We start from the raw sequence: 25258 nt of genomic DNA, 5'->3' as shown, positions 1-25258 counted from the left end.
GAACAAGCGCTCTTGCCTGCTTCCTGGATCAAGCAGAACTTCTGCTGCAGCGTTAAATTCTTGTACTTTGGCATTTCTGCACTGCCACGGTCACAAAGCTAGCACTTCTGCACAGTCCCGCCCAAAAAAACGGCACAGTAGCCGACCCCTAACCACAGCGCACAACACAAAGAAATGGCGCAGGCGAGACCGGCGCGGCGGTGGTGGTGGCGTACTTGCAGCGTCGGAGGCACGGGGGAAGAGTGGGCGAAGCACACCAAGAAATGGAGTGGGGGCGAGGTCACGTGATAAAAACCGGTATACCCGCCGTGTTGCAGTGAAGCACGTCTTCTCCTCTGCAGGCGCGTGTTTCGGCGGTGCGCGAGGCGCACTGTGGACCGATTTTTGTGCAGAGAGTGCTCCGGCTGGGGCGCTTCGCCTATAAATCATCACCATTACTATGTGGCTTTGCCTCGCGGCTCCGTAGGGCCGTCATTTCGCCGGGTTTGCGGCGAAACATGGATCAGGCATTGCCGCATGGCAGTCCAAATTTTCGAATTAACCGGGCTGGCGCAGGCCGCCTGTTCGAATTATCCGGCCAAATTTACATTGGAAAATACGGGACCGCAGAAAACCTTCGAATTATCCGGGATTTCGAATTAACCGAGTTCGAATTATCGAGGTTGTACTGTATATTACTTTGAGTGGACTTAGTTCACCTCCTATTGGCTTGTGTGTGACTCGTTGCAAAAAAGCCTGTCTTGCGACTGCGTTAAAAGTTTGCTGGTTTTTTCTTTCTTTTTATCGCATGTTAGAGAATGTGTGCACAGAATTATGCACTGAAAGCTTAATAATTAAAACTTTGTTAATTTGAATTTCTGGATAATCCAAACTGTACTGCTTGGTGGTCTGTCAGTGCTCAGTTTAAATGCAAATCAGTCCCGCCACCTATAATTTAAACTAAGTGCCTAATGCAGCCTGGGCACAATTGGCCACCCATCAGTCTGTGCCACCTCTTTGGAGGAGGTGTGGAGAGTTTCAAAAGGCCCGCGAAGCGGGGCTGTTCACCTTCTCACTGACTCGTCGTTGCCGCTGCAGTGTCTTGCGTTCACAGCAAAAGAGAAGAGTACAAAACTTCGCTGCGTCTAAAGAGGCCTGCAGCATCAAATTTTAACGATAAAACATGCCAGATTTGCTGATTGCTTCCAAATTTACTGCGCTGCCAGGCTTAGCGAGCTTGCGTCTTTGGTTGCCATGGAGACGAATGTCAGAAAGCACTGGAAGCTCGAATGGAGTTTCCCGACTCAATGCTTCATTAGCACAAAACTTTTTAGTAGCTAAAGTTTCAAGATGCTGTAGCGCAGCGAACAAATTTGCTTGCTCCCACGTGCACATGCAACGAATACAAACAGCGCCTCCCGAACATTACGCAGGAATGTCTTCCATGAAAGCAGAAGAAAACCTGCTCGAGGTTTTTCCTTATCGTTGCTCATAAATTGTTCTGTTTTTACATTTATAATAGCTCTTGATGAAGAAAATAACATTATTTTGTATATTTTAAAGGTATTTTCTCGGTTTGTCGTAACGGCACTGCAACCTGCAGGAACCATCGGCAAATGCGCTAAAAAAGTATGACGCACAAGAGAAGGGCACATTGAACAGCACGAGCGTGTTGCGATCTATGAACACAAGCCTGGCTCTGCTACGTAGGGAAAAACTTCTATAACTCACTGGTCGACTTGTACTTCGTGCAGTTAGTGACTATCTTCTAGGGACCCCAGGACTATTCTAAGGCTCTCGGATATGCGTTGACCATACAGTCACTATTCATCTTGCATTCTGCTTCAGCATTGCAACCTAGGTGCATATATGCATAACTATGGCTGTACGTTGGGGTGTGAATCCAACATGATGCAAAATTTTCTTTTTTATTTAGCTATATACAGGTTTCGGCTTCTTTTGCATATACAGTCAAACCAACTTGTAACATTACCGCTTTGAACAATATATTGGATGTAAAAATGGACAGCTGTAGCACCGTCAGCTTTGCCATGTGTTCTATGGTAAAATAACCCACATATAACAATGCTCTAACAGTACATTTTTGGTTATAACAATTACATTTGCTCACTGAGGGAAAATCCTAGCAAGAAAAAAATAAATACTCACGAACACTGCGACCATGCCAGCCAAACCACATCACGATGTCCTAAGAATGATCAAGTCCCTGTGGGACATCATTTGTCCAAAACATCTTTCACTCAGCTGTGTGCAGCAGTTGGACGCCCTGCAGAGAGATGTCAACAGTATTGGCATGAAGCAGTTACATTAAATTTAAGCTGATTGAATAGCTAAAAGTGTAAGCCGCTTCCTCTTCAATAAAATTTCACAAGTTTCTCATGTTTCCTTTGCTGTTTTGGTTTAGCCCGGTTATAACAAATATTGGTCATAACAATAATATTTTCGTGGCACTTCAATATTGTTATAAGTGGGTTCAACTGTATGTTTAAAACCGTTGTGAATTGTTTCTTATTAGTAAACTCTTGATTTCCGAGACCTCAATTTCTAGTTTCTTGTCGCAGTTGCAAAACCCATTCTGAATGCTGCGCCCTTGTTTTTGTAGCTCATACGAAGCATTTATATGTGCTTAAATTGCTGGTGTAGTATGTGGCTGTAGCTCTGGGAGCAGTGGGCAGTTGTTGAAATTGGCACGTCACTATCGCCAGATGACAGCCCCATCGAGGTGACAGAACCTTCAGGACCCGAGGATGCACTCTTTTCACCAGTCTACCAGCTTTTCAATGGTACGTCGTGGGTTTACTCTTATTCTCAAGTGGCACCGTCGCTGAGTATGTTTCATTTGTGTTGTCTTCAATAGTTGTATATTGAAAGTTGCAGTTCTGGCCGCTGCTTTATGCCTTTGTTTGTTTGTTTTCTTCTGGCTTGTTTTAAACCTTGTGCTGTTCTTTCTTCAGATAATTGTATGCTTCTCTCGTGCACCTTATGATCTGGCTCAGATAAAGCACTCTGCCCGCGAAGAGAAGATCGAAAAACTGCACTAAACATAGGGGACTAAGAGGGCTAAATCAGTTGATTCCAAGGGAAGGCTTCATCTGGTGGATGTTTCAACGTGCTGCTGTTGCACCCTTCTTTTTTTGCATTTTGCACTTTCCAGAGGCAACCACAGATACGAAGCTGGGCTTCCAAAGTCTTGCGGTCGATCCTTGCCCAAATGCCGACAATGAAGAGCCGCTGCCAGTAGACGGTGAGTTCATTTCATTAGCAGTATTCTTTCGTTAAAACCGCATTTGTAGAAAAAGTTGCCAAGAGGAAGCGGAAGCAAGCGCAGTAAGCAGAAAAACTAGGGATCGATGCTGAGCATGACTCTATACATTTCTTCTTCTTCCTAATAGCTGTTCTTTGTCTTATCCTTTTGTGACTGATGTTTGCTGAGCAGCAAAATTCTTACTTATTACTGAGAAATTCTTGGTTCACAATGGAGTATTTTTTTTTTTTTTTCCACTTTTCAATTCAGACTTGTGATGTCAGTGATGACGTCGACAGCAACGTGGAATACATAAGCATTGGCGAAAAGTGCATGGATGAGCTACCGGTGCCTACTGTTAAAAAAAATGTTATGATGCCGTTGCAGCGAGCTTGTGAAAATTGCCAGTGTTGGTGATACCTGTATTTCACTTTTTGGCCTTTTCTAGCTTTCTAAAAGCTTTCGACAAAAGTAGCCTCTCTGTCAATAGTATGTGAAGTGGGCAATGGATATAGGCCAACTTCAACCTCTTAATTAAAAAGTACAGGGATCATAATGGCATAAAACTTCACAATTCGGCTCCCGTAGATTCAGATATTTCTATAATTTGGACTGCCAGTAGACCCCCACCAAACAGCCACTTAAGCTGATGGCTTCGGGCGCTCACTTATTCGGACACTCCGGGGACTAGCATTGTAACCAATGCTGAAGTAGCGCAGAGTTGAGGCATGACCTGCCTGACATGTGATTATACAAACATTTGGGGCGGCAAATTACACCGTTTCTTGTGCCCCTCTGACATACTATGTGCAACGACAGGCATGTTGATCGTTGGAAGGCTTCAGTGAATAGGCTGCGAGAGTTCTGCCACATAGTTTGTCTTTGACGCTTCAATGGCTGCCGCACGCTGAAAGAGGCTGCAGGACCCTTACCGTTGCGGTGCAGTTCTGCTTTCGGTACACCTTATAGTGCACACAAGTTAAAAACGTTAAAAACACTGCGAAAAATCCCTGTTGCTGCGCAGTTTTTATGTTGAAAAGAGGTGATACTTTACTTTCAGACTAAGAGTATGTGCCATATTTTGGAGGGCGGGTTCATTCGATAATTGCACTTCCGATGATTCGGATGTTTTTTCCACCTCCCTGCAGTCAGAATCAACAATGTTTTATTGTACTGTATTTTCCAGTTTATAAGACACGATTATAAAAACGTTAAAAAAAGCTTCGGAAATTCCCTGTCGCTGCGCAGTTTTTATGTTGAAAAGAGGTGATATTTTACTTTCAGACTAACAGTATGTGCCAGATTTTGGAGGGCGGGGTCATTCAATAATTGCACATCGGATGATTCGGATGTTTTTTCCACCTCCTTGCAGTCAGAATCAACGATGTTTTATTGTACTGTATTTTCCGGTTTATAAGACACACCTTGGTATAAGACGTACCCCTCGTATTTAGGGGCCTTCAACAAAAAAATTTGTATACAAGATGCACATCAATTTATTCAGGTTAGGGCAATAGGACTTGACTGTATATGCTTACTCAACCATCGCGTGCTATGTGCCTGAAATAAAATTTGTTACGTGCATGTGTGAATAAGGCAACACTTATGCGCGAAAAAAACTCTCTCAGTGAGAGCACTTTATTATTACTCAAAACCTTGGAAGGCTTCATCTTGGTATGCGGTCGCCGATTTCTTACGACAGCGCTCAGGCATTCTCATTGCGCTCATAATTACTGCCCTGATCATTCCTGCGCGCGAGCGCTCCGACGTACTCAGCAAAGCACATGCAGGAAGAAGAAAATGCACATGCAGTAGCCACCCAACAATGCTGTAAATCGTAACTGGAAAAGAGAGTCGGCTCGATCTGGCTTGTCTTGGCAGCGTGGAAAGGGAGAGGAGCATGGACGTCGTCACCTTTTGGCATTTCGCCAGTGAGACAGCTTTGCAATTTGAGGACACTGCAACGACTGTAAATATTGTAATCTCAACCATCGCTACCGTTACCTTTTCATGATAAAGTTCGCCTATGAACATTGCGCAAAACGGAGAAAAAAAATGAACATAAGACGCACCGTTGTATAGGATACACCAGCAAAAAGTCTGTAAAAAAAACGAGTCTTATACACCGGAAAATACGGTATATGCAAGTTGCGCTTGGGACATTTCTTATGGGAATCTCTCTTTCACTCATCACCCTCACTACACTACACGGTGAACATGCGCTTAATGTGAACAGGTGTGCTTCGAACGGCAGTCTATTTCTTTTGTAGAAGAAGCTCGAGCAGCTCACTGACTGCGCTGTTGTACTATCGGCGTCAAATGAAACGTGAACTCAAAGTGCTGTATGCCAGCGAGCTGAGAGCACTCATTTCGCCCATGCAGACTACAGCTGCTCAGCAAGAAAACAGAAGCAAAACAATCGCAAACCAGAAGAGTGCGCACATCTCTGATGGTGACATGAAGACTGCTTGAGATGAACCTTTTTGCGCGCTACGCTGTTCTCATTTCATTTGGTGCCTATGGTACCACTCACAATCCATTATGTCTGGACCAGTTCACCAAACTAGCCCAACAAAATGCTCTGTCGTAGTTCATCAGGCTATTGGAAATGCTTATCTGTCAACCATGGGTGTCGTGGGTCTTCACAGCAAAAAGCCAAACCAGAATGGTCAGAACGTATTTACTCCAAATGCTCCATTGCTTGAATAACTAGGAGGACCAAAAAAAGAAGCCAGCAATTTCTTTGATCAACAACTGTGTATTCTTACATAGACTCGTGGGCTCAGACTTTATTGTGTTGTTCACATTGTAATTTTTTTTTCTTTTGTTGTCCAAGTGCGATGTGTTAATGAAAAAAGTGCGAAAGCATTGAAAAGCCATTAGGTAGCCATAAATCCAGCCAAAGTAGACCGAAGTGTGAGTGCAACAAGTGCAAAGCATAAAATTCACTATTGAGCCACGAAAGTCTACCAATTTAAAGTGAAATTAACTTGTGCAACTTATGGGAACTGTGATGTGGCAGAAGGGAAAGGCATCAAACAAGATAGCGTCAACCTAAAGCACATTCTTACTTATGCAGTTCATTACATCGGACCACCTGTGTATGTGTCTTCTTCTTATTTTTTTTTGGATGCATATTTTTCACATGCAATTGCAGTGACTTCTGAAGTATTGTTCTCGGTGCAGGTGTATGCTGAGAATCAGCCAAATATTAACGCTAGAATTCACGTGAACATGGTTCAGCTGCTCTTCAGGAGAATAACGGCAGCTATGAAGATAATACCAGTTTGGAGCATATATGTCAGTGTAGGCTGCTTATTGTAAGAGCTGTGGAGTTTGCCTCTTTGCTGGATATAACCCAGGTACAGTCATGGACAAAAGTGTTTACAGGGTGCGTGTTTGCAGAAAAAAATTTTAAGTCCAGTCATGAAAAGCAGGTCAGTTAAAAGCATACAAGCATGAGCTGTTTGCTGGAATGAATACCAGTTTTTGAAATGAATACCAGAATTTTTTCGTGTGTGCATGTCTCTTGCTTCTGTCCGTGCCATCACAGGTGTTAGTGCCAAGCTGTCTTGCTGGTTGCAAAACTGTGTATAGCTGAAAAAAATATCAGAGCTATGCTGTGCTTTTGTAGACCAAGGGGGTGGTGCTCTCAATTGCCACAACATGCTTTCTTGATCTTTGCACTTCGTCACAGCTATCTGCACACCTTTCTGTCAAATACTGCTTCTGCAACTCAAGTGAGATGTCTTTTCCATAAAAGTGATTTGAGCAAAAGAACCTGGCACTGTTTACTGGAATCATTGCAAGAAAAAAATAATGTGGTCTGCAGTTGATTAGTCATAATACATCAGAGGAAATAGGATGTTACAGGCCGCAGTGCACTGAAGGCAACTGCATCTAATGTTTGTTCTTGGTTCTTGCTGGTTATTCCAGGTATGTTTATGTTTGTCCAGCATAAAAAGATACATTTGTTGCTGAAAAAAATTGCATTTAAAGAATTTTGTCACTCGACTCAAGCTGAACACTTCTGCGTCTATTGTTGTTTTTAGATGAATGCCAGTGTAGCCTATTTCCTGTAGTTTGTGCCCCGAATACTGGCTTCTGTAGGGACGTGCCGCGTTCCGAAGAGAATGTGGCAGAGCGGCACGAGTGCTTGAGGACGCTCTGGCCTTTCGCTTCTGCCGGACGCTGCTGCCGCGGCTCCTCCCACTGCTTTTCAAAAAACGTGCATGTGACCTCCTTTCGTTTGTCTTCATGTGGTGCGCCTGCATAGAGTTTGAGTGTATACGTTAAAGACTCCTGTATGGTACCTAGTAAACAGCTTTGCAATGTTGCGTGCACGTTTTCTCCCAGAGCTGCAGTCCTGTGACCTGGACCAGCTGGTTGACCTGAAGTCTGACGTCAATGCTGAGTGCCCTTATGTAGAACCAGCGACTGGAGTGTACAACACCGAGTGCGCCACAGCCGAAGACGCCAAGGTGGCCGAAGAGTGGGACACCTTTGACCCGTGAGCCTATGTCCTTATAAGTGCAGACTTATTTGTAGAGAAAAATGCCTCTTCCTGTATGCATTTCAGCCTAGTCGCAGAGCAACATCAATATGCAGAAATGTAAACTTCGTGCTGCCGAAAACAAAATCAGATAGTGTAACGTGGACAGAGGCACTCAAGTGGTCACGAGCAGGGGCGGTGCAAGTGACCTACAGTTCGTGCCTGTGAAAGCCTTTGCCACGGGGAGGAGTGGTTAAACGTGGCCTTGGGCACAGTAGAAAGCGTCTGTGTACATGCTGAAGGGCAGTAAATAAATGCCTCATTGTTAAGGATAGTGCTTCAAAAGGGTACAGATATGAAGTTTTCAAACTGTTTCCACAGACAGTAGCCATACTTTCTGGAAAGATTTAGTAACAGGCATTGAGTGGAACGGAACCTAACGTGCCTTTTGTCGCAGCCAGCAAGCAGCTTCAACATTTCTTTTCTTGTGCAAATCAACGCTGAGTGTCAGGATATCGTAGCAAAAAAAAAAAAAAACGACTATTTTGTGCGTCTGGTGAAGATTGGGCCTTCATGGTTGCCGTGTTATGTGCAGCTATTACTTCATCAAGCATCTGCCCCCACTGACTCCTGAAATGCGTGCCCGCTGTCCTGCCCTGCCATTAAGGACGCGGAGCAGCCCAGAATTCTCTCTCGTGCTGGATCTGGTGAGAGAGGGTTTTTTCTTTTCACTCTTATGTGCCTTTTGAGATGTAACCTTTCACATCCATGTGTGGTTAAGCTTAAATTCATCTGACGTGCATGTGGCAAAAAGCGCTTAGGAATCGGCAAGGCATGAAGTGACCGACTTGGAACTCCTTTAAACTTTCAAAGCAGTTTTACCTCTGACAAGTTTGGCTCTGTCAGACGACTTGTAGCAAGCTTCTCAATGGAGCCGCCAGGGGTCCTATAGATACTCTTTGTCGAGTGGAAGCACATAAAAGAATAATGTTCAAAACTTAAATGTTTTTAACACTTCTTTTTTTTTCTCACAAAAAGCTATTATTTATACTTACGGACAGCTTGCTTTGGCTTTGCAGCGAAGGCTAGTCAAGAAAGAGAAAGAGATATGTCTTTGTTACTAGGCTGTGGCGTGTATTGTTCGGAGTAAAGATGTGGTGTGTGAAGGAAGAGTTGCAGGGACAGTGTAAAGTCGTCTAAGTGCTGAGATAGCCCATCCTTCTCGGGACGGGAACAAACCCTAGTCACCTTTCTTTTTCTGCCTAGCCTTCACTGTAGAGCCACGGAAAGTGGTTTATTTATTTATTTACTTATTTATTTATGGTTACCCTCAAGGCCAGGGGCATTTCAGAGAGAAGTGGTTTTAGAAATGATAGAACATAGGTTAAATGAACAATGTTGAAAAATACAAGCGTAATGTTCCTGGTTATACATTTCTAGCTACAATAGCAAGAATACAGTTGTAAGTGCAAGGCAAAAATTACATGGGTAGTTTAGAGTATAGACGTATTCTTAAAACACTGAGATATAAAGAAAAAAATTGAGCACGTGTTAGTTCAGCAGAGAGGCAGCTGACACTTCAATAGCGGGTCTGTGTGGGTTGACATGAATGTGTCATCCATCGTAGCAGTGCACGTGCTTATGCGAATGCATGCGACAGATCATAAGTCAGATGATGTAGTCAAAGTAAACTGTTAAGTGCCTAGTTTGAGAGCTCAGTGCGCTCTTCTAGGAATAGACATAACTAATCAAGCTGGAATACTTATTGTATGCAGTACAAATTAATGTGATGGCTAGGTAAAGATAAAATTACTGCGGACAATAGTTTTTCACTTACTCAAAAGCAAGAACCATTCGAAACGAGTGTAGACAGCCCGACGTTTTGCGTTCATAAAAAATACCCAGTGGCTGCACCATAGCGCAAACGGGAATGGATTGGAAATGGGCACGTCTGAATTCACAAGTCTTATGCTTCAATATCTGTAAATCAGAGATTCTCAAACTGGGTTGTACAGAAACCTCCCCTTGACACGCTGTTTAGGTTACCCCACCTCAATCTGCGATGCCTGTCGTGCACCTGTTTGCTGTCGGCTGCATGCATGTTGGCCAAGTGGAGGTAAAAGCCGGGATAAGCGTTTTAAGTAAGGCCCCTAATGATTTGCAGAGGAAAATTTTAAGTTGCTAAAAGTCGCAACAAATAATCCGCAAACCAGTGTAACAACATAGTGTACACTTACAAAAAAAAAATGAATTTTAGAGCACACCTAGCACGTTTTATACATACCTTCCTCAAAGTCGAGTGCTAGTTAGTGTTTGGTATTGTGTTCATATGAGGAGCAGCATTTGACACAGTGTTTCCTAGTGACTGGAATACGTCTCTGATAAAGCTCCAGCGTATCGTTTTCATTCCAGGAGGGTCTTGTAACAACAAAACATGACAAAGTTCCCGTAGCAAATGTTAAAACTGTTTCTTACTGCTATCATTAATATTTACTGTGAAACGCGCAAATGTTGTAGCTCTACCTATACCAAGGATACGAATATGCATCAGCAGAGTCTCTTTTGTAACCATATTCTAACTTTCACAAGAACTTGTCGCATTCTATCATTTTCGTGTTCCTCAGGATGTCATACCATCTAGGAATTTGAGGAATGATGTGCTCGGGTATTAGGATCTAATTTTTCATTTGCGGCTGCAGTAACACACTTGAGTACAGACAATAAACTATGGCAGAAAAACAAACGAATAGAAATGTGCTAAAACCGTTCAACTTTTCCCCCTCGCAGGATGAAACCTTAGTGCACTGCAGTCTGGTCGAGCTGGAGGATGCCACGTTCACTTTTCCAGTCACCTTCCAGGATGTCGAATACAAGGTAGGGAGAGCTGTTCTTAGTTTGCCGGCCTGCTCAGATACCTGCTGAAAGAAAGCTTTGTCTGATATATGAGCGCAATCTTTTGTTGATTTTTTCTGATATTAGGTTTACGTTCGAACACGCCCCTTCTTCCGCGAGTTTTTGGAGCGGGTGTCCAAGATATTTGAAGTCATTCTCTTCACGGCTTCAAAGAAGGTGTACGCAGACAAGCTTCTGAATCTCCTGGACCCTGAACGAAAGCTCATAAGGTAAGAGCCCACAGTCTGGCCTCAGGGAATGGGCCAGTTTTTGTCGGATGTTATCAGCGTTCTGAAATTTAAGGCCTTTGTAGCGATTACTGAAACTGGACTAAATTCAGCCAGTGTTTTTGAAATTATTGCGGAATGAACCAGGAAGTACATTTTGTTTGTCTGTGAAAGGCCCTTCTAGCTTTAAACCTGATCATCGAATCTTTAATAAACCCATCACAATGGGCAGTTTCGATACTCTTTGAATCGGTGGCCGTCGAACCTGGTGAGGATCGGATGGTGGCCTAACTGCGGTGCTCCATTAGCACCGAATTCGGTGGGATCATCTCTGCGGAGACTTGCGAATGACCTCTGAATCTGATGGGCCCTTTAGAGCAGCCCACAGTGCTATAAATGTTGAGAATAAAGCACTATAAAAATAAACAAAAAATTCCAGATTTAATTAGAAAATTTTGAACTACAATAAATAATAAAATAAATTAATAATGAAGAGATGATTGGTAATCTGTGGCAGTTTCACCGGCAAAAAGTGAATGTTTCTGAAACAAAATGTGCATCTTTGCATTGTCTGCCCACCATCGCTCTTTGCAGATTGTGCCAAACAAGTACTTAAATAGGTTTTCTGGACAAAGTTTTTTTTCTAAATAAAAAAATAGCACCCACTCCAGCATGATTGAAATTCACGCAAAGAACAGGACACTGGATGAACCACTTACTTCAGTATATTTGCCTCATTATATTTCTGCTGCAGTTTTACTCAGTTTTGCCACACCTAGCGCCATTTGTCAGACCACATGTGCACTCAGTGCAGTATAATTCCTTACAAGAGCTGCCACAGCTGAAGGTGGCAGCAAGGTATTTTGCAGAATGGGCACTAAGGTCGTGGTAACAGTGTATGCTTTTAAACAATTCATGCCCAGGTTCATGCAATGGTTAACTTGCCCGATTTATGTGGACTCTGGTTTAGTGTGAATTATTGTAAAAAATGGTGATAACAATGAAAAAACAGGAAGCAGATAGTACACACATTGCATACAATAAGGTTATTTATTAAGGAGATGTGTGTGTGTACACGTTGTGCAAACACAAATGTATCTGATTTGAGCAGCAGTGAAATAGTTGTGCAAGATGTGGATTCTGCAATTTTTTGCTCGGACCAAAAATTGGATTTACTACTTTGGGCGTGTAGAATCTACAACAAGCTGAAATGCGAGCGGCTAGACGAACGTTGGACTGAGCTTGGCAAGCTACGTTGAGATATAAGCATTGAAAAATGGCGAACCGATGAGTTTCTGTGCATTTAGGGAGGCTGTGCCTAAAGCATTCTTACATTCTGAGAGCCAGCCACCATCTTTTGAATTGATTTTGAATTGATTGACATGCTTTCACCCTTGCGTTTAGGTTTCGGCTCTTTAGGGAGCACTGTGTGTGCGTCAGCGGGAACTACATCAAGGACCTCACCATCTTAGGCAGGGACCTTGCCAAGACTATCATCATCGACAACTCACCGCAGGCATTTGGCTACCAGGTAAGCCGAGAGGCGGCTGGTTTTGTATCACGGTGCACGACTGCAGAAAGGCAAATGAGATGAATGCGTAATTTTGGGGGTGTGTGATGGAAGAGGAGGGTAGAATGCCATAACCAGTGGTCTGTTAGGTTAAGAGAAGGAAGCCATAACGGCACAGCAGGGAGCACGGTGGGGACTTGACTTTGGGAAGAATTTGCGGAGACAGAGCTGGTGAGGTCAGTAAAGCCTGATTACAGATTAGTGGAAGATGCATTACAGGCTTTAGCTTGGGAGTACAGTTGATCTCAGATGTTTTGGACTCAAAAAGGATCACAAAGTAGTTTGATATACTATCTTAACATATCAGTCATGGCCGCTGAGCTTGATCCTTTGATGCTTTCACTGCTTATCAAAAGATGGGCATACTTGTAGCTCATCATCCGCCTGACTATACCGACGGCAGGGCAAATGCCTCTACCCAGCTGCGTTCACTCGACTCCCGCAGACATCCTAATCTCATCAGCGCACCTAACTTTCTGCCGCCCCCTCCTCTGCTTGCCTTTTCTTGGAATCCGATTTCTTACCCTTAGCGTAGACCATCGGTTATCATCCCTTCGCACTACATGTCCCGCCCAAGCCTATTTCTTCCCGATTTCTACTAGAATAGCAACGGCTAGCGTTTCATCCCTGGCCCTTGACCTCTTCACGCTTCCACAGCTCTCTGCGTTACCCGATTGCTAGTACTCTACAAATAGAGAGTTGTTCGTTAAAGTTGAGGTGCAGTTTTTTTTTTTTTTTTTTTGTTTGTTTGTTTCGAATATCTCCGACCGCTGTGGATGCCATGCGAGGACCACTGGTAAGGTATTTAAAGTTGGTTTCGCTGTGTGGTAGTGATATGGCATGGACAATGAGTACAAGAGACATAACGACCACCTTCAAGCACACCGCACGATCACATTCATCACGTGGCTGGTGAAACTGTAAAATATGCAATTCGAAATAAGTGTTCTGTACAACCAGGCTTAGCTGTAAAATCCTGGCTCCCTGTATATAATCATTGGTGCTGAATGCATGAAGTGGGCTTGATTAGCTTTGTGTAGTATTTGCATTTGGCCATGGAAGGTACTGCTGGGGAGAGAAGCGACTTTAGCAGTTTGAAGTCAAGGTTTTACTTTAGTTTTTTTTTTTTTTTTTTTTTTTTAATTTAAAACTGTTCTTCACTGTGTTTTACAGTTGGAAAATGGCATCCCCATTGAATCATGGTTCATGGACAGAAATGACAGGGAACTCCTGAAGCTTCTGCCCTTTCTTGAGAGTTTGGTGTCGATGGTGAGTGAACCCCGATTGGTGTCATGTGCTGCAGATTGTAAAAAAAGGAGCAGGAGAGAAAGGGGAAGGGGGGGCCTGTGTGGTTGGTCTTTGACTACTTATAGAAGTGCGATAATGTTAGCTTGGCTTCTTTTTTGCGTACACTTTCTCATCAGAGGGATGATGTGCGGCCCCACATCTGCAACAAGTACCACCTCGCAAGTTTCCTTCCTCCAGATTAAGTGAGACACAGCACAACATCCTGCCTCCCATGCCAGGAGGAGAGAAGAGAGAGAGGAAAGAAGAAAGTGGCAAAGCTGCGCAGGAAAGCATCACCAAGCAGTTCTGTAAATATGTAGTTTGGGCCACTTTTTGGCATGCTAACAATTGGTTACATCATGGGGCCTCACTATGATACACACATAGATTTACGAGGATCCTGCTGTTGGATGCGTGCTCCGTAATCTCGTCTGAGGAGGGCGCCGAGTGCTTGGGAACGTGCTCACATTTGTCTGCACGATATTTACAGTAGAAGAGAAGGTGGAAGAGGGCTGTTTGAAGTGCAAGCTTGAACAAGAGAGAAGCAGGAGGGGAGCATCGGACGGCTGACCGGTGTCTTGACAGAGGGACTTGTCTTTCTGTCATCATCTTGCAGAGACTGTGACAAGTCGCCTTGGTCAGCTGACTGACTGTTCCCTCTCTCCTCCATTGTTAAAGTTTGTGCTTTTTCGTAACATTATTGTTCTTCATTACGGCAGAAAAAGCTGTCTATGGTTTGTCTGCAATTCTAGATGTTTATTGTTTTAATTGATGCTTTGTGTTAACCTCCTGTAAAGGGAGGCTTTCATCTGATGCATGCTTGTTATTTCTAGCTGCACATATTTTTGTTGGCTTTAGTGCAATAGTACTCGCTTAAGGAAAGGCAAATTTGGCGCAAGAAAGGGTGCAGACATACAGAATGGATGTGTACTAAGGTGATGCTTTTTTTTTTTTTTGCATGTGTATGTGTGTGATGGAGAATTTAATGGCTGCTCGAATAGACTTCAGCAGGAGTAAAAAGTTCTACAATTTGCTTCTGTGTGTTAGACCTCGGTGCGGCTTGCAAAGACAGTGCGTGCGTATTACCCAGTTTCTGTGCGAAAGGGGCCTTTAAGAATTGCTGTTGTGAGGCACCTTTGCTTGTTAGAAACGTGTGACGGTGGTTTGCACGTGCACTTGAAAGGCAGTTGCTGTAAAGAGGGTGATGCTCTCTCATGTATTCTTCACCGTTTGCTTTCGAAGGCAGCCCACGTTTTTTACTTCACACATATTGATCGAGGGAAGTTTTAAATTTCACAAAAAAGAATCGCCTTGTATTGAGGTGTGAATACGAGTTCACCGTTGCTAAAAAATTACGTGCTCCGGGGGTTGTGTCAATCTAGCCGGCACTCCGAGAGAACTTGGCCCATTATTCATATGTGAGGCTGTGCCTAAAGTGCCATTAATTTTATTGCATCATTTCGCATTGACGATTGTTGAGCTTAGTACTGTGTGCGTCTACTCTTTTGTTGTTGCTCTTGTATTCTTCATCTCTGTTGCCAGTGTCTTCATCTCTGTTGCCTGCAAGCCTCACCTGCAGCCGATGTCAGAATTTTTTTAAACAGAGCCCTTTGAGCATTCATTGTTTGTGTCGGGTAAAAAGAGAGCAGCATCCCAGCACCTGATTACAGCAGCTAATTGTCTTACAACTGTAGCTTCATTTCGCAAACCTGCTACTGATAGTCGATTGTTTCAAAGACAAAATTACAAGCTGCTTTCCTCCATAACAAGCAGATATATATTTTAGCATATTGAATGCGCCCGAATCAAAGTTCTTTCAGTTGGTGTTTAGTGTATATATAAGTTGGCTATAGCAATCCTTTTCTTTTTGTTACACTTTGTTTTCATGCATGGGGTGCTTATTTAGCTGTGCTGGGGCAGCTTTAGTTTAGTGCAATTTTTGTTTTGTTTCTAAAATTTCGCTGAGTTGTATATATGATGGCCTTCCTGCAGATTTTTAGCAGTGTTACAAGGCTGGGAAAGGTAGCGTACATAACCGGTGATTACTATATTTAAGAAGCTATTGTTATTCTTTTTATGTGCCGTGGAATATGTGCCTGGTATGTGTTACAGTGGCTATGGGAGGTTAAAAGCCAGGTAGTTATTGTTGGCTTACTGTGTTGTAAGTGCTTATCTCGGTGGTGCAATCGTTGAGCCTCTGTAAGGACAGGAAAAGTAGTTGAAGTTTTGCATGCACTTTTCTTTGCCGTCATTGTTGAGTTGTTAGGAGAGGTTTATTGCGCGTGCGACCAAAATGCACATCATGTTTTTGTCACCGTACTGATGGCAGCCAAAATTACGACTTAGAACAGGAATTAGCTGCCAAGCACAAGGTTAATAGTGACGGGAATATGCTATGTGCCAAAAAGAAGCGCTTTTAGTTGCAAGACAAACTATCTATCGCAATAAAAGCGTTTGAAACCCAACACCCTGTACCTGCAGCGAAAACACATGTACAAAAAATGGTACGACTATTTGGAGACTGCTCTCTTTTTATTTGTTCTAGCACTAGCAGCAGGGAGTTCTCTATTTCTTTTATTAAACTACATGGTTTCAATAAGACATTGCATTGTGTGGGACCTGTTTTTAGGCAACTCAGATCTCATTTTGCTCTTGCTGGCTGCATCAAAGCCTAATGTTACCATATTCTCTAAAAGGTGGTTTTGACCGCAGGAATTACATCATGCAGCATACAGAGAAAGGGCATTCGTGAGCGTCATATTTCTGCTGAAGAACTTTATCAGCATTGGTTGCCATGTTCGGTTATGAGCAGTGTACAACAAATTTGCTTTCAAAAGTTTTGGTGGAACACTGTCAAGTTGTATAAGACTGCTTTTCTTACCCGCGAGGCTAGTTACTGGTGGTTGCCAGCTCTGCCACTCAGTTGGACTTTTCAGATTTCATTTGGACAGCCTGTTTTGCAAATCTGGCAAGCGCTTGTTTTCTGAGCATTCCAGAAACCGGTCAGTGCAGAATGCAGCCTTAGATGTGGCGTAACATTTTAACTGGAATGTGACAAAAACGGTTGTAACATGCTGACATTTGTGTGTGCCATTTTGAGCATTTTGAGTGAAGGAGAAAGAAAAAAGCCGGACTGGTATAAAATAGTGGTAAGTCGTAATGTGCTATCAATCCTTGCTTAACTATAAAGTTACATGTATGCACTGCTGACAACTGAAATCCTGTATGCACGATTTTTGTTACAGCCTAAATCATATCTGTGGGAAATGGAGCGCTTGCAGTGATGTCAATAATGTTGCAGACTCCCTTTAAGACGAACTTGAAGGGACTGAAAATTTGTCTAATCAGCAGTTCATCTCAAAAGAGACGTGAGCATGATACTAGGTTAACCATAGATGTTATGCAAAAATAATTAAGAGAGGGTAATTGCTAATAGAGCACTATTCTCATCTCAAAAGAGACGTGAGCATGATGCTAGGTTAACCATAGATGTTATGCAAAAACAATTAAGAGAGGGTAATTACAAATAGAGCACTATTCATGAAGTAAGTGAGTTGGGTGAGGACATGAAACACGCTCACATTAATCTACATGAAGATAGCATCGGCCGGTTTCGTTTGTCTTTTTTTTTTTTTTCCAGTTTATTGCACAGGGGGTGCTATTTGTGTGTGTTTGGTTTATCTTGGGCCTTTAGCATAGTTGTTACCAACTCCACGAGTTCCAAGCACCTTTCCTTACTCCGCAGGCATTGTGCACGCCACTGACACCTGGCTGCAAAAGCCCATCTTAATTGAAGGACACACAAAACACGTCATTTTAGGTGCATTTTTTTTTATGTTGAGCCCTACGAAATAGAAAGCGAAAGTCTCGCATAGTTCATCTTTTACGAGTTTGCCTTAAACGGAGTCTGCTATATATTGAACAGAGTAGCATATCAACCAAGCAAGCATCACATGCTCACATGCTTTTTGCATTCGCCAAGTCTTCTTTTCTGCATTTAAGCAAATCTTCAATTTTGCCTTGTTCAAGACCAAACTGCCAATGTCTTTGTGAAATATCTTAAATAACATCTGGTACCCTTTTATCACAGAGGCTTATCCACTGCTGTACACAAATGCACGGAAGTCGAAAAGAAGCGGACATATATGTAGAGGGAACAATTTCAATGCATTGTTAATGATCAGAGTTGCACTGAGAAATGATTTTAAAGTGCAAAGAAAAAAAGAAAAATATCTACACCACATATGTAGATCTGCAGAGCATGACACAACATCTCACTGTGAACCTGAATGTGCAAGGCAATTCCTGATCTGTGGTATGATTAGGTGTTCGTTCCAATTAAGAAATGAGTCATACTTTCTCATTTTACTGCTGCAATAGGTTTCTGCAAGTGCGTTGCATGTGGTTGGTTTTGGGAAAGAATGTCATTTAATTATTGTGTGTGAGTGCTGCCTGGTATGTTGAATGGTGTATGTTGCAAAGTGGCTCGATAGTTTGGGATGAGTTTTGATGTCATGCTGGAGTTACTCGGCAAGAACAGCAGCGGGGGCTACTTTAGAGATCCACACAGTTTCTTCTTCGCAAGTGTGAACGGGCCTTTAAAGGGACAGAACACTGGCCAAACTATGTCATGAGATTATGGTGGAGATTAAAAGATCATGCCTCATATAGTACAGATCAAGCAATACAACATTAAAGAAAAGAGGCTTTACAATTTTAATTTGCCATTGAAAATCTCATAAAAACAACCGAGGCGTTATCTAGCGGAGAAACCCTAGTACTTTCAGTGTAGCCCCCCATGTGACTACATGTCAGCAAAATATCGCTGGTTTTTGTAACTGCACATTGTTCTTTTTTCTTCTATGAGTGCTTGCCATAATTTATTATATTTTGCGCTCTCTCCAGTGCGTCCTTAAATAAAAACCACCCCTGCTTTCGCACCGCAAGAGGTATGCTTTCAGGTTTTGCCACTAGATGACGCCACAGTGTTTGCAATTTCGTGAATGAAGCAATGACAGTGGCCACTAAAACTTTCGTCGACGAGGGCGTGCGTTATTGTGCCGTAACAGCATTGAGTGTGAAACTGAAAAGGACGTTACTCTACACAAGAAATGCCCGATTACTGTCTGGAGAGTGAAAGTTATATTTGTTCTCGGTACATCTTTTTGCCACCCACCAGTAGTCTTCGCGGTCGCTGCTCATGGTTTCCAGCATCGGACTACATAAAAACGGGCGCATGCATTGATCGAAAAATTACCGGTAAAAATTTTCTACAGCGTTTCTAACAAAACCGTTATTGAACCGAACATTTCAGACATCAATCTTTCCACTGCGGCGAAAGAAAATCGAGACCCAAATTCCAGTGTTCTGTCCCTTTAAGCTGCTGCAGGCACAAATGCCTGCCGCCGCTGAAACGCTAAAGACATTTCTTAACTTGATTGCATTGCCTTTTGCATGCTGAATTTTGCCCTAACAGTGAAATCGGTGGCCATTAATTGTAACACAAGGACGAAGTGCTGAACATTTGCTTGACAGGCACTTTTAGCGCTGCGATAGGGATCACCTTAACCGCTTCATGTTCCTCATATTTGTGTGTAACCTGTTTCACTGCTGTTCTGCCATTGGACAGGCGAGCAGCATCGAGCTCGCATGATGATGCTAGCTCATCAATATGAGGAGGTCCATTTTGGGCCAAAGCATGCTACGAAAGGTGGGATCGGTACCAAGTCTACCAAGTCTTGTGGTAGTGCCTTCTTAATTCAACATTCAAAGCTTGTTTCTTTTTAACGGTTGATGCAAAATAAATCATAATGCAGCGTTGAATGTGCGTCAGCTCAGCTGATAGCATACTGTTTGATAGGGGATGAGTCATATCGTTATGCGGGTACAAAAACTATACATATGCTTCAAAAGATTGCACAGAGACTGCAACTTTTGCTGTTTAAGCTGATAAACTCAGTACCTGTGGAAAGGCTTTCCTCCGGATAAAAAACTGCGTTCATTTTTTAACAGAAGTGGCAGGCAAACCGAACAAATGCAGCATTGTACAGCAATGCACAGAATTTAGTATTGTCACCTTTTGTATGGCAGAATTTGTGTGTGGATGAATTAGTGATTCAGAAAAAAAAAAAAGACGCATTTACACCCATCTACCTTACCAACACATATGTGCTGCCATACCTCGAGTTTGCCGAACACAATATTTGAGCTCTGTCGCGCATTTTCGTGACTGGCTCAGAAATATTCTCCACAAGTTCATAGAAACAGGCTTCTGTTTTCAGAATCCATCTGCTGTTTAACTATCAAAACTCATGCCAAACTTTCGGCGATTGTTGAGTATTCACTGAAACAGGGTTGGTCGATGACTCAGGATATTTGGTTGATGTAGCGGCTGGTTGTGGTTGTAATGTGCAGAAGTGAAGAAAGTGATCACAGCAGTTTGACCCGTTGCCACTATAACACTATATGTGCGTCATCGCTGTACATTACTACTTGTGTACGAGCTGTAGGAACTATGTGTGCTTTTGTAGCTCCGACATGAAGGCTGTCCCTCTAGATTGTTGTTTGTTAGCTATATATGTACAGCACATTGTTACAAGCATAGCTGTTGTCTGTGTGCTGCCGCTGTTGGTTCTTCGGAGAGTTTAAAGAGGTTTTCACGAAGCCAGAAAGTAAAAGTAATGTAAATGGAGGTGAGAGAAGATTATCAGTGCTATTATAACATGTAAAATGTGTATGCTTATCAGAGGATCTCACTATCACCATGTTTGTGTGCTTTGCTGGAGCTTTCAGCCCTAGCTAGCGGGGGATGCTTACAGGTCATGGGTTGAGTGTGTTGGGCCGTGAACCTGTTGTTTACATTCTTTTTTTCCTTTGTTTAGTAAGAATGGGTGGCGCAGTGAAAGGAGGTCGTGCAATTGAACAGAGCAGAGTTTCTTTATGAGTGCAGTTAATATGTGTTAAACATCAATCGCTTATCAGACAAAGAGTGGCCGTTGACACTGTGGCAAGGCCAGAACTAAGAGTCCAAAGGCACATCAAGACAGCAGAAATGCTTGGCACACTGAACTCGTGCAGTTGCTTGTTCGTGAAGAGAGCCAGAGCTGTGATTGCAGGCTTATTTTGAAGACGAAGAGGTGTCTAGAGCATGTGTATTTCTCAATTGGCATTTTATTTCAGGTTTTCCATCACGTTTTAATTTTATGCCTCCTCCCACCTGTCGGTGTCATCGGAAAAAAAAAAAAAAAGTATTCACAAGAGGGGCATGCCACTTTTTGAGTGCCCAGTCTTGTATTTTCTCGAGGCGTCTGGCATGTAAACTTTCTGCACTTAGTGCCGTGGACATTGGTGTCCGCTTCACTTGTATTGCTCTTCCTCTGAATGTCTCCCTTCCTCGGCTTCTGCAAGGGTGCCACAGCCAGATCATGTAATCAAATCTCTTTAGCCTAGTTTGAAAGTGACCATTCTTCTCTAGATGTCATTTTTAGCTATACTTCATGTTTTATACTTGGAGAGGAGAATAAAGGGGGGCCAACATTCTGGATGTGTACATTACTCGATGTGTGCAGAGTGTAGTGAGAAGTACTGCAATGTACTGCTAGATCTGCTCTGTTGTCCCACTGTGTCATCAGCAGATTCTCTTTTATCACAATTTCATACTCCTAACAGGCTAAATGTCATTGTCTCGGGAATGCTGTTGCTCAGTCTTCTGTAGCTACAGCAAGTCCGTGTTTGTTCTGGTAGTAGAGTGACACTTATCAAATTACTGTACAAAAAAATGAGTATGCGAAAATAAAAAGAGGTAAATTAAAAGAGTTAAACACTTCTGCCACATGCATGCAAAAGATGCTATTAAATGCTGCAACGATTATTGTACCAACTCGACGTTTTCTCTGATTCGACTTGTTCAGTTAGGAAACACAGTAATCTCGTTAATTCGACCATGTTAATTTGTAATTTGGAGCACTGCGAGCCCCACCGACTGGCACGCAAGACCATGGCGTCGGTCGGTTTTTAATTCAGACATGGATGAATTGCGTCGAAGGTACAACCTGTGAAGCCAGCAAGGTAGATGCAATGATTATCAAAGTCGGGCTCATATTCCTCGCATATAGCCGAGCAGTTTGGTTTGTTTCGTTGCTCTTAAATTCACGCCATTGAGCACACGCATAAGCCGGTTGCGACATTTTGAACACTGCATTCTGTATCACTCTCCTTTTATTTTGAAATGGTGTTATGTCATCCCAATACTATGCACGTTTTCTCTCTCACATCCATGTGCTTCCTTTGCTCCTCGAGAGAAAGGCCACAGAGGCACTTGCAATTATCTTCGACATCTTTGCAGTGTACGTTAAAACAATGAACTTTACAAATTTTCATTTCAGATATATAGATAACCATGTTCCAGGCATTCATCAGATAAAACTGTGATGCAGGGCAGTTATTAGGCGCATTCAATAATTGGACTTTTATGACTATTCGACACCTTTTGTGGTCCTATGAAGGTCGAATTAACAAGCTTTTATTGTGCATACTATTGTCCATTGCTCATGGGGAACATGCAGCTTCATTGAACGCAACATTCTTATCAGGTAGCTGCAGCTAACAGTCGGTTGTGTATTTGCAAGGCACCTTCAAAACTTTCTTGTTGCAACTGATGCCATTTTTTACAAATAAATTTAGATTAACAGTACTTGACTTGCATGCTGAACTGCTCTTTTCATCTTGCTAGGCAAGAGCAATTTAAGTCAGATGCGAGTGATATCGCCACGATCATTAGCTGTTGCAGGATGGAGGCCTCTCCTTTCATATGGAAAGGCGATATCAGAATCAAGCTTGCCAGGACCCTTGCATTCATGTTACCGTATGCCATGCAGGTACGTTCATATGGTTTGGTTAAAGTGGGGCTTTATATGTGGGCCGGTAGCCTATGCTATTGCGTCATACCCTTAAAGGTATACTGAACAAATATCCAAGAATATTGAGAAAGCACCACGATTGCATTCTTAAGACACGATTACATTAGTACAGACACATAATTCGGGTTAGTTTTGAGCGGATGGCCGTATTTTTTTGCTTTTCTGAGCGGCCGCTGGGTCAGAGGTAGCGCGCTCCCGACCTGTGAGCCGGCGGGTCTGACGTCCCAACTACCCTCCATGGCCCCACGATCCTGCCGCTGCTGCCCCTGAAGTTGGCTGACTGGCTACATGCAGCGTCGGTCCCCCTGCGTCGCGCGGTGCACAATGCTGCGAAGAGTGGAATGCCGCATAGGAGGGAGGTCCATGGGGGACGCGTACGAGACGCATATTGTGGACAATTGTTTGCGCTCTGGGTGGGAACGCTGAATTGTGCACAGGAACATGAGCAGCGAAAAAAAAAAAAAAAAAATCACGTCTGTCAGTGCACTTTGCGATTGCCACGGGGGAAAGGAAAAATGAACAGGTGCAACCACTCATGATGGGGGTGGCGAGGGAGGCAGGTAGTTGTGACGTGATATACGGTTTTGTCAGAGCCTTCACAGGAGCCCGCTAGGTGCGGCGATTTGAGAAATATTCATTAAAATACTTACTTTCCGCTCATTTCTTTCATAAAGTGGATTGTTTTGGTCACTCCCAATGCGATAGCTACCATCTGCGCTGGAAATCTCGGCGGAATTTTTTTATTCAGTATACCTTTAAAGGCAGAGCATGTCCCCCATGATTTTTTGTACCTCATTCTCCAGTCTTGGACTCAACTCTTCAGAATCCTTTTTTCTTTCGTTCACTAAATTTTCTGAACCTTTTTTAAAAGTCCTTATTGTTTCAGTCCAAAAAGAGTACTGACAGAATACAAACATCATCTCTGTTTTTAGGGACAGTGGTAAGCTGCTGTCCATATAGCTAGAGTGTGTCTGTCATTTAACCAATTATATTTCGTGATATTGACAGCATTTCATGCTCACAACTGAAATTATAAACAAGAAATGTTTTGTCTAACTTTCATGTACTACGGTTATCAAATTTTCCAATCCTACGTAATAGATGCATGGGACATACCCTAAAATAAATGGCACTGCCGGTCTAAGGGATAAACATTTAATGTCACTCATTGTGTGCATGTGGCAAAGGACGAGTTGTAAGAGTGAATTTGAGATACTGTTACAAAGCAGCTGCAAAGAGCAGCAATGATGCATGAACAAACCTGACTAATGCAACATTGGCCTGCTTGGCCATGAATTTGGGCATCCCCTCAGCCACATCACATGCTGCACATTATATATGGGCACAAACTGTGCTCTCCACACCTTTATTTTTATTTTTTTTTCACAGCTGAGAGCTAGAAATCTCCACTAACACTTTTGCTCAAATTGTTTAGGTAATGTGCATACATTTGGTAAATGTAAGGTTGCTTTTTAGTTTAATTCTTTTTACTGTAGCAAGATTAAGTTGTGATTAAAGCGTAATGCAGCTTGAGGCATCAATATTGTACACAGGCCAGCAGCAAACGATTGACTGTTAGTTACTGGATTCTGCATAACGAGTTTGCCTCATAAGTATTAAAGCTGCGGCGGCTGTACTGGTGTTGTAATGAAAACGTGCAAATAGCAGTAATATTCCGGGTTGCCTTGATGGAGTGTTGATCTCGTTGCATCAATCTTTTGGTGCTTTTATGGCCTGCACTAACCGTGTCAGATTCCATTGGCAATTTCTATTTAGGAAAATTTTTTTTCCACCTTAGCAGACATAGTAGTTTTGCAATGAATAACAGCAGCTGGTAATTCTGCACAAAACATCACAGTGCTTGAAAATAGTGTTCTTAACGAATTAAATGGTAGTAGGGGTTACAAAATTTCTCTGGAATTACTGTTGCCAAGCTTACAATCATGAAAATAATGTTTGCCGTATTGTGTTGTCTAGCTGACAAAGAGTTCTTCAGTAGGATAACAAAGCGTGCTGATGCCAGAAAAAGCAGAGTGTACACTATGTATACAGTCGCATATGCAGTATCTGGAAAGGGTAATTGAAAGTGCAAATGAGGTGTCCCAAAGCAAGCTGCTGCGTGCCACTGTATGGAATCAATTTGAGCACGGTTGCATGAGTGGAGGATTGAGCAAATCAAAATTGGTTCAAAGCATAGCGTGGCTTAAACACCGAAATGTTATACTGGTTCGTTTGCTGCTGCACGACAGATTCACTACTGTGCTTGCTTCATTCAAGGAAATGTGCAAAAACAAAAATCTAAACACATGAAAACAATCCTATAATTCCTCTTGACCTGTCGCCATTAGGCTTGAATACTGCAAAGCATGGTGGCGCATTATTGGCACCAAGCAGGAGATTGGAAGCCACTTAACGACTGACGCCTATGGCCTGTGATGGGCACTCAATGACGATCGCCCAAATGTATATTGGAAGAGCAATTGTCATTCACATGTGTAGAAACTGACGTCTCATAGCCTGCTCTGTGCAGCAGAATTGTGTTTAGAAGTGTATATGGGAAGAGATCAATTATGAAATAAACAAATATAATCAGTTTACAATGAAACATTAAGTTTTTCGAAAAATTTT

At 42.7% G+C, this 25258-nt stretch overlaps 1 protein-coding gene across 1 annotated transcript in view; it reads left to right on the top strand.

The window, feature by feature from the left end:
• LOC146186118 (CTD small phosphatase-like protein 2) overlaps positions 1-21253 on the top strand; it is a 53019-nt gene extending 31766 nt beyond the window's left edge. Inside the window, exons 5-13 of the mRNA XM_084607052.1 lie at positions 2706-2783; positions 3155-3244; positions 7601-7754; positions 8332-8443; positions 10524-10610; positions 10716-10858; positions 12260-12386; positions 13599-13694; positions 13850-21253. Coding sequence (XP_084463178.1) covers positions 2706-2783; positions 3155-3244; positions 7601-7754; positions 8332-8443; positions 10524-10610; positions 10716-10858; positions 12260-12386; positions 13599-13694; positions 13850-13915 — 953 coding nt within the window. The 3' untranslated portion in view covers positions 13916-21253. The remainder of the gene's footprint in view (positions 1-2705; positions 2784-3154; positions 3245-7600; positions 7755-8331; positions 8444-10523; positions 10611-10715; positions 10859-12259; positions 12387-13598; positions 13695-13849) is intronic.
• The last annotated feature ends 4005 nt before the right edge of the window (positions 21254-25258 follow it).

This window comes from Amblyomma maculatum, chromosome 6 (genome assembly GCF_055883805.1).
Source record: "Amblyomma maculatum isolate TAMU_Amacu chromosome 6, ASM5588380v1, whole genome shotgun sequence".
Taxonomy (NCBI): domain Eukaryota; kingdom Metazoa; phylum Arthropoda; class Arachnida; order Ixodida; family Ixodidae; genus Amblyomma; species Amblyomma maculatum.
The sequence above is the reverse complement of the archived record's forward strand: the minus strand, read 5'-3'. Positions and strand labels throughout refer to the sequence as shown.